The 10,362-nt window shown below is 44.3% G+C and overlaps 1 protein-coding gene across 1 annotated transcript in view; it reads left to right on the top strand.

Annotated features, from left to right (window-relative positions):
• Positions 1-667: 667 nt before the first annotated feature.
• The window catches only part of LOC311339370 (receptor-type tyrosine-protein phosphatase gamma-like), a gene marked incomplete at its 5' end in the record, with an annotated part of 182,673 nt that continues 172,978 nt past the window's right edge, over positions 668-10,362 (top strand). Inside the window, 2 exons of the mRNA XM_084464745.1 lie at positions 668-680; positions 4,346-4,486. Of these exons, the coding sequence (XP_084320871.1) occupies positions 668-680; positions 4,346-4,486 (154 nt within the window). The remainder of the gene's footprint in view (positions 681-4,345; positions 4,487-10,362) is intronic.

The following is a 10,362-nucleotide window of genomic DNA, read 5'->3' as shown; positions in this document are numbered from 1 at the left end:
ATGGTGGGGGGGGGGGGGGAACAGGCAAAGCAATTTGGGAAAGCTGCAGCGGCTCATGTCAGGATGAAGGACACATTCTCGGCGGAGGCGGTGTGTGTGTGTGTGTGTGTTTGTGTTTGTGTTTGAATGTACGTGTGTGTGTGTGTGTGTGTGTGCATGTCTTGTTTTTGGGGGGGGGAGGAGGGGAAGGGGGCTTATTGAAGGCAGGAAAGGAGAAAGACAAATTGACAAAAGCAAAGCGAGGGAAAAAAAAATGTCAGGAGAGGAAAAGAGGGATGAGAGGAAGATGGCGTGGACGAGGGGTTAGGGCAGGTCCGTGCATAATCACATCTTCTGTTCAGAGTGCTATCGGGAATCAATAATGTAATTCATAGAAAAGCCATAGAGTTGCCTTGAATTGGCATTCCCAGACATGAGCGGTGCTTACGTCCCCAGGAATTAAAATGCATTGTGTGTGTGTGTGTGTGTGTGTTTTTATTTCAGATATACGGGGGGGTTGTCATTGGAACAAAGCGTTAACAGTTTGCTTATCTTAGACCTTTAAAGCTAGGGTTGACCAGAAAAGAAAATGTTCTCCTGAAATCCATTAGGGAGCAGTTCACCTTGTCTCCTTATTGAAAGTGACAGAGAATAGAGCAGACATGGTCAGCATATGAAATGAATAATAATGTCGGGGCTGGGTATGGAACCTTGACTTTTTAGGTACCCACCGAAACACGTGGGCATTACGAGAGCTGAAACTGGACTGTTCGCTAGCTGTGTTTGTTTCTTGGCCACATGCTTTTTTATACCGGACACATTTCACATTTTATCCTGATTAGCTGCAGCCTAGATACTCATGAACATTCACATGTTATATCCTAGTTAGCTGCAGCCTAGTGATAATCGTGGCCAGGAGTGCATGTTTCATGATAAACTGATAAATATTGCAGGGCACCAACAAGAAAAATCTTGTCGGCTTTTAAATGTCAGTGTCTCTTTAGGCTCAAACACATTTTGCTTTTACATTACTTGTTATTCAAATGAAAGAGGAAATTTGACTCTACTGAATTAAACTGAATAGTTGTAACTAAAGTTATGAACAGCGGTGCTAGGAATCCCAGATGAGAAGTAAATGATTGGAATCAACGTTCTTTGCGTCATATTTTCCCAACGTGTAACCATAGGTTTTGTAAATGTCGACTGGTCTAAAAAAGGAAATATTTCAAAATCTGTCAAAACGTAGTATGTTGCAATCTAAGAGGCCAAACTTAGGTCAAATAAATATTAATCTCCAAACAATCTCCAGAGTTCCAGTGCTGAAAGATTGCTTACTTTATCTACCCTTCTTTTGATTTAGAATTGTAAAAGGGCTCAATGCAGAACCCACTGGACTCTTCATCTAATGAGGCCTTTGTGTTCCTGGACATGCTTGTGGTTTCTTCCCTGCCTCTGTGTTTTTCTCTTTTCTCGTCCTGCTACTTTGCAGATCCTCTTCCAATTCCCTTTGAATGGGTGTGTCAGAACCGCAGATCCCCTCCTGCTCCTTGGTTTGCTTGTGGTCTGTCTTTGTCCAGCTTTGGAAAGAGTTGAGTTGACCAAACTCTGGTGTTATGGGCTAGCCCTGGAGGTTTGGAGGCCAGGATGCTAGGACGTGTGCAGGGAAGGCTACATTTGGAAGAAATTAGGCATGGTGCTCTGCAGGTCGGGATGCCTTGGAGCAGGGTAGGATAGGGCGATCAGTCACATGAGAAGGCGCAAATTCATCACCTTGGAAAATCTCCCAGCTATAAATCCGGATTACAGTGCAGTGAAATGCTCGAATGCTCGAATATTGGGGGGAGAGGCTGCAACTGGAAAGGCTGTGTTAACAAGACCAGGTCTATCATGAATTGTCATGGTCTTTCCTGGATTCAATCGCATCCTGGTGATCAACCACTGAATTACCCTTCAAAGGCTCAATGGCTGTAGGCTATGTGAGCAGTGAGGTGGGAAGGACATTATCACAATGCCCAGCTTTTGACTAAGGTTGATTGTCCAGCCATTGATGTTTTATCCCACATGGGGTACACAATTAGATGGGAGGAAAACATTTGATTGTGTGAACAGCTCTTAACACCTGTATGTTAGGGTTGCTCGTACCTCATGTGCTCTAAAGTACAGATCTGCTGCTTCCTTCAGATCTTCTGTCACTGTGACTTCCTGATCACCTGGTGGAACCGGGTTCTCACTCCAGTAGCTTCCTGTGGGATCACCTGGTGGAACCCTGTTCCACTGCAGTAGCTTTCTGTTCCACTGCAGTAGCTTCCTGTTCACCTGGTGGAACCATGTTCCACTGCAGTAGCTTCCTGTTCACCTGGTGGAACCATGTTCCACTGCAGTAGCTTCCTGTTCACCTGGTGGAACCATGTTCCACTGCAGTAGCTTCCTGTTCACCTGGTGGAACCAGGTGTAGTAGCTTCCTCTCGGGCATATGGCACAAACAGAACAGAACAGCGAGTCAGAAAGGTTCCCTTTGTCTCAGAACGTGATTTTAACTAGAAAGTGATCAGATAAGTTCTGCGTTATCAGGACCCATTGTTGGGAAAACAGTCAAGAGTTCAGCCTTCGTAGCGTCAGCTACATGGGGCTACGTGGGGCTTTATGTCAAAGGGAGAAATGGCTGGCCAAGCCAAGCTGAAAGCTCATCATCTGAAACTGTTAGTAAGCCTAATTTATGCCGTTATATAAATATTTTATTGGGAAGACATGATCATAATTTAAGTGGAAAATATAAAAATATGCAAAACGATGTAATAAAATGTGTAATAAAAAATGTATTTCTGGTGCCGACTAGCAAGCAGCGCATCTTTAAGTCGACTAATCAGTCAGTTAATCATGCACATCCATATTGAAATAGAACTAAAACTGTTATTATTATGGTTTTATTGTGTATTTTATTCATTCACCTTTGAATGTAGAAAATATGTTTCCATCCAAAGCAATGTTGTTAAACACATACAGTGGAATGGATCATCTCAAACAATGCCCAGCAACAAACTCTTTATGGTTATTCAGGATTAGATTTGATTCAATATGGCAGATAGCCATACAGGTGCTGCTACCGAGTGTCCAAGCTGAGACAAGAGTCTTTGTGTGTGATTGTGTGTGTGTATGTGTGAGACACGAGAGATGGTGAAGGAATAGAGAGAGGAGAGAGAGATTGTTTCGAGGGTATGCAAATCTGAGTAGGGGTGAAATGTGCACTGTCCATTGTCAGTTGTGTTTAGAGCTAGCCATTCTGGCTCTCTGCAGAATCAGAGCTGTGGCGGAAGAAATATCCCCGGCGCACGCACGCACACACGCATGCACGCACGTATGCACTCACACATACACGCACACTTCCGCTCTCTCTCACTCACTCACTCACTCACTCACTCACTCACTCACTCACACACTCCCTGGCTCAGTGGCCAGCCATCCAGGGTTGTGATCAGAGACTAGCCCATGGGCATCTAGAGTGTATACGCGCCTCCCAACCAGACTCCAACCAAAGATATTCTCTCTTTTCTCTTTCCTCTCTTCTGCTTTGCTCTGCAAAAGAGCATGCCATCCCTGCAGATCTTTTGAAACAAGGGTTTGATTTTTTTCCAGAACAGCCAGAGGTTTGGGTGATTTATCTAGCTGGGCAGCTCGTTCATCGCCAGCTAGTTCATGTGATGATTCAAGCGCTGCTGGCATCATCCTCGTATTATCTGCTTTTTATCCCAGCTCTTGCCGCCTGCTGCCAAGGGGGAAAGATTTACGTATTTTGGTTGGTAGATACATTATATAAGCTTTATTATTTAGTTTTTTTTTTTAAGTTATTCCATTCTATAATTCAGGTAAATTCCCCGGTCATTGCACTCTTTGGTGTGTGTTAACATTTTACCTTCAAGGGAATGCTCTTCACAACTAATGTTTATTATTCGTTGTTAACTATATATTAGCCTGTACATTAAAGTCAAACCGAACAGAATATACCTCAATAAAGTACAACAACAATGACTAGAAACACACTGAACATTTCTCTGTGAATTTTATATATTACTTTATAATTTCAATTAATAGATGTCTTGGGCTAACCTAAAGGATGAGAAAACATTTGATGTCTCTAGTATAATAAAATACAAATAATAGATTCAGTGTTGAAGAAGTGTTTGACTGAGTTATTTTGGACCAACTGAGTCATAGCTATTTGGTGTTTTCGTTCACCCATGTGATGTGGAGCCCACATAGAGTCAGGAGGGGCCACACAGGGGCCCGCGGCCACACAGCAGCCCCTGGCTGCTCTGTTCACTTTGATATGGTTCTACCCTGTGCTGACCTGTGTTCCTGTTCCTCCCAGCTGTGACAGGAAGCACGCCCCAGCCCCCGGGGCCCACACAGGGGCCTCCAGGGGCCACTCAGGGGCCTCAAGGGGCCACGGCCGCCGCCACGCGACGAGTTCGGAGAGCAGCGAGTGAGGAAACCTACTGGGCGTACTCAGGTATGGCTCTTCTATGGTTAGACATGGCTTGTGCGTGTGTGTGTACAAGTGACAGCAGTCCTCTCTCTCTCTCTCTCTCTCTCTCTCTCTCTCTCTCTCTCTCTCTCTCTCCTCTCCCTCTCTCTCTCTCTCTCTCTCTCTCTCTCTCTCAGCCTGGAGGCTTCTCCTGGGCTCTTGATTCATTTATCATTGGTGTTTTTTTCCACCCATGCCCCGTGAGAGACTAGTGAAAGGCTGCGAGCCTGCTGTCCCTCTGAGTGGTGCTTCACCGAGGGGTCCGGCGTTCATCTTACACCATAACACCAGCCTGGCCTTGGGCCCCTCCTTGTCTTTATTTATCTCCCTATGCCTAACCCTAATCATTTGTCCTTGGTGGTGGAGCTGTGGCCTTCTGGTCCCGATGAATAAGGAGATGAATCACGGGCAGGAGAGGGAGGCTTCTGCGTGGGGCTCTGGATGTGGAGCAGCAGCAGTAAGCGCCAGTGGGGCTGCTCAGTGCTAGTTGCTTTCCATGTTCCCCCGACGCGCTCTTGATCAGGCCGCTGTTACGTAAGACGCTGATGTAACAGCGGGCAGCAGCCAGGCAAGAGCAGAACAATGGAGAGGCACGGAGCAGCGGGGGCCTCCAGGCTGGCACTGTGGCACTGGTGGCTCCTCAGAGTGTTGTCCAGGCCCCTACCTACGGGCCCCCGGGAGCGCACCGTTAAAGAGCTCACCGTACGGTCACACAGCGTCCTCCTCCGCTCTTTGTTTTAGTGCGTCACGTGGGGGACCAACTCATGGCCCGTGCGTTAACAAGTCGCTTCTCCTGTGTGATGCCCAGTCGTCCCTTCACCCTGCATGTGTCCTGGTCTTCAACTTCTACAGCCCATTTACATCCTAGTCTCCCGCTGCAATAGCAATGAATGCATCTGTCGTTCTCCTGCCTGTGAGTGTGAACATGAGTTCATGTGATATCACCTGTGGGTTCTTGTTTTGCTTTTTGATCAGGTCATTTTGATTAGCGTTTGTTATTCTAGTCAGTGATGGATGTGTGGGGAATGACAAATTAGCACTGTAGCTGTATTACACACACACACACACACACACACACACACACACACACACACACACACACGATCCAAGGACAGCAATTATTTTACAAAATTATTATTTGGTATTGTTCTTCCTCCATACGCTAGAACAATCGTTCAAATGTTGTATGCTGCTTCACTATCCAACCTTTGATGGAATGAATCAAAACTTTCAGAACATTTATACTTGAAGTATTTCAAATTTGAAATAGGGTAGGAACGATATGGATACTTTCAGCAGACAGGCAAGCGTAATTAGCCACACAGCACTGTTTGATGTATTAATAATATAGACTCACGCATCTTCTAGTCAAACTTCCATTCATTCCCCTACCAGTTCTCTCGCGTTATAGGGCCAGTCCGCACCGCATTCACTTCCTGTATTGCTGCGACGCATTGTGCCGGAGTAGGCCACTGGATTAAAGGAAGAAGGGTATTTTAAGGTGTTCTTAAAATACCTATGTGTGTGAAGTATATGAATGAATTTTTTTTTTTTTGGTTTAATCGACTTATCATAGCATTGTATAGCTCAGAGATGGAGCTCACTGAATGGGTTTGTCTATTGGATGGATGGCTTCACTGGGCAGGATTAATGTTTAGGTGATAGTAGGCCTGGGCAATAAAACAATAAATTATCGTATTGTGATAGACTTTTGATCAATATCAATATATGTCGATAAGAGACCGGACCACCGAATCTAGCAGCTGGGTTTGTTACATAAACACGGTTTCATACTTATCTACAATATCGGAGTGTTTTTCATTGTATCGACATTGGAGTATTTATCAATGAAGAACAGTGGAAGGTCGTATTAAGTGTTTAAATCCAGCATGGTAATTCCAAGTCTTTTCAGGTCATTAAAATTATCAATAGTTATCGATATCGATCAATATGATCAAGTTATATTGTGATATGTCTTTCAGTCATATTGCCCAGGCCTAGTTGATAGTTAAGTCATAGTTGACAAGGTCAAGAGTCAGTCTATTTGTTTTATGTTAGTTTCAGTCATCATTCTTGTTTGTCAGTGCTGCAGTTTTTGTAATTTAAATCTCAAAGCAAGTTTTACGCCTGGTTGAACCTCAATTGGATCCAAGACACATTGACCCTACGACAAGCAGTTCACGTAGTTGTAGCAATGTCCATGCTGAGGAGACGGTCAGGCAGAAACTCCTCTCTATAGAGCCATTGTTTGGTCCAATATCTCTACACAATAGGCAGATTAGAAAGTACTGCTTAACAATAGCCTGACAAAAAACGCAGTCGAACTGGATACGTCAAACGTTTCCAATTGATACAACATTCAAACTGCTGTTTAGAAGTGTATCCCACCAACTCTACAACAGTGATGGCTGGTTAACAACGGTATCGCCAGTGGAGGTCTGGTGGCTGTCCCGCACGCAGACGGTATAGAAGGCAGGTTTTTTGGCCCACCTTGGTGCCTACAAGACAAGTGCATGAGTACTCGTTGAGATTCGGGCCGTGTATTCCATCAGAGTTTTGGGGTATTTTTGCCTCCTTGGTCCCAACTAGTAGACCTTTGCCTCCTCTCGGAGCCCTAGCTGAGCATGAATTGCAAGTATCCATCGTGCTCTGGTCCTCTCCCACTGCAGCTTGTATGTCTCCTCCGTGAGCTACAGAGCACTGCGCTGGGAAGGTTAGGACAGTAGAAGAAGTACTTGACTTTGAATTACGATACGATACGATATAACTATTAATCCCCCGTAGGTGAAATTAGTTTATTGCAATAGCCCAGCAGCAGTAGAAAAACAGGATAATAATAAATAATATACAATACAATAAAAATACAAGGTACTAATTCAAACAAAAGTAGAAAAGTAGTAGCTAAGGGAAAATGCTGAACGAAATGCTAAAGTAAGGAGAAGACAAGACAAACAGAACAAACAACAACAAATAACAACAAATAGGGCAAACAAAATAGACAGTATAAATAGTATAAATTATCAATTATAAAGTGGCTAATTTCCAGAAAAATGATCGTCCACCCCTACTTTTAAACAGGTAAACTCACACTTACACACAAGGGAGGTTTGTCGATGTTTTAGAATGGTTCAGAATTGATGATCTCTGTGGGGCGTCATTACTCCCCACGGACGTATTGTACATGAAATTAACTCCTCACATTGATCGCTCATTGAATTTTTTTAAAGCAATGGTGTTTACACCCTGGCAACCACCTAGAATAGCATAGCAATGGACCTAAAACACCACAGAAGCAACCGAAAACACCCTATAGCAACCACCCAGAACTCTGCTATGTTGACCATGTTCTAGCTCAGCAGAGCCTGAGAACCACATCACCACTCCACCTCCCTCTGCTGTACACTTACAACATACTTGATAACTACAACACTGTCCTCAGCCAGCTGCACACCACAACCTGTTTGGTCCTGTTTCCGTGTGCCGGTATGTTCCGCTGTGTCCAGGCCCGCCATCGGGAGGCCACAGAAGCTCATTTGTGTTGGACGCGCCCGGCCAATTCCCTTTCAGAGCCTCACCAGCGAGCTCTCAGCCCTCTGGAAAAAGCCTTGAGTGGCTGAATGGAGATGGAAACTGATGATATGTTGTCCAGTGGTTTCACTTGTGAGCAAAAAGCAATTCCATTAGCCAAGGGCAATCAAGTGGTTTTAGCAGGCTGCCCATGTACAAAGTGTAAAGAAGTGAAACTGTCTGATTATTAAAGGGCCTTTTCGTCCCCTTTCACAGTTAATAGCATATCATTAGTTTTCTTCTGGATAAATTCGGAACAATTTACATTTAAATATGTATAGAATTATATAACACACATATAATGCAAAAATATATTTTGTATTATAATTACTATTTATTATCCTAATTAATAAAAATAATGTAAAGGCATTCATACATATACTTAAATACATACATACATAGAAAGATTTATTATTACGATAAACACATCAACCAAATACACAAATACACACACAACAAAATCAATGTAATCAACTCAGAGAGACAGGAGGACAGGAGGACAAAGAGAGGCTCCTCTCACTTAACCTTGTCCTGGCATCAGTTACATCCACAGGTGTGTGTGTGTGTGTGTGTGTGTGTGTGTGTGTGCACATTGTCATGGGTTCCCATGATTAAATGAACAGGATCAACCGATTGAGCTGTCCATGGGAGGTGTAAGAGGTGATGCATTATATGACTACTCTCCGTGATTGTGTCTCCGGGTGCGTGTCTAATGCAAGATCAAATCGACTCACTGTGGGAAAAATAAATCGATTTGATGCTCTTACGGCCATGATAATATTTCCACACCTTTCAAGAAGTCCTTGACTAGCCCTGCCATCTGTTAAGGACTCACATGGCCGGTATTATATCAAGTAGCCTGCTTTGTCCACCTGTCTCTTCAAGCCACACTAAATTAATATATATTTTAAATCACTGTTTTGGCCTCAAAATATCATCTTCAATTTGTGTTGAGAGCCCAACCACTCCAAAGTACTATTTCTGATGCAGACTCATATCATGGTACGTGATGCACTTTATACCCGGGTTCAGCCTGCGCTCCAGACCTTGAGGCCCCCTCACTGGGTGTTTGTATTAGAGAGCACCCAGCATCACAGTGCTACTCATACATCTTGATTCACTAACCTCTGATTTTGGAGGACAAAGAAGTGGAAATTAGAGAGTGCTATCATCTCACCATAACACTTGAGGGCTTTTGAGTTGTATGAGGGGAGCTTTTAACAGGATATACATCCTATTATCAGGAAAGAATGTATACATTTGTCTTTTTACAAGCAATTTTCCACGACCCAACCAAACATTTGAGATTTCATTGTCAAAAGGAAAAAAAATGGAATTTCAAATCGTCAGAACTTGAAGGTTTCCTGCCTCAAAATTCTCCCCAAACGCGCTTCATAACGCCGTTGCGCTCCCACTCCCGCTCCGCGATGTGTTAATGGATTCATCGCAAATGATTAGGTGTGAGTGTAGCAGAGCTGAGGACGGCTCTGAGTGGCAGGGGGCCAACAGCAATGAGACAATGTGGAGATGCACTGTGAAGGGAGTGGGGAGCGGAGCGAAAGAGGCGTGTCAACTTACTTTATGCCTCTTTTTAATTGTTTTCCCTGCGTGCGCTGCTATATGTAACTGTGGGGTGTGAAGGTGCACCCCGAGGTGAGCAGCGAGCTGCACACTTCAGATGACGCTCTGAGGAGTATATTTAGCCCTCCTCCTCGTTCCGGATCAGCTCCCTCTCCCGCTTGATGTGAGTGACGGAGAACGGGGAGCTGTCTCCTTGTTATCCGACGCTCGGGTTCTGCTTGACCGTGTTGCCTTACGTTCACAAGGATTCAGATTATTTTAATTCAAAAACCACCGTACATTATTTTCATCCGCCAAACTATTTCTCTAATTTAATCTAAGATGAGGATTATTTTGTGCCATCCGTCGACATGTCCTTAAAGTTCCCGGTTCTCTGCGGTGCTAGAGGTGTGTGTGTGTGTGTGTGTGTGTGTGTGTTGTGTGTGGATGTGCTGATGATCATGGTCGAATGAGGAGAGGTGTCCCCACAGTGACCTCATGTCCCACTTCGTGGCTCTCCCCTCATCGCCCTCTCAGCGGTCCAGGCTAGGTGTTTATCGTACCACCTTGGTCATTTCCAGGAAACGGCATGCGGTGGAACTGAGCCAGTTTTCAAACCGCAAACCACTCTCCTCCTTTTTCCTTTTTTCACCTGATAAAGCGGAACAGTCCAAATGTTGTCCTGCTAAACCCTGGAGATACACTGTAGATACATAGTGTAAAACGGTAAATGG

Source organism: Micromesistius poutassou (genome assembly GCF_964030765.1).
Source record: "Micromesistius poutassou genome assembly, chromosome: 2".
Lineage (NCBI taxonomy): Eukaryota > Metazoa > Chordata > Actinopteri > Gadiformes > Gadidae > Micromesistius > Micromesistius poutassou.
This window is presented reverse-complemented; position numbering and strand designations above follow the sequence as displayed.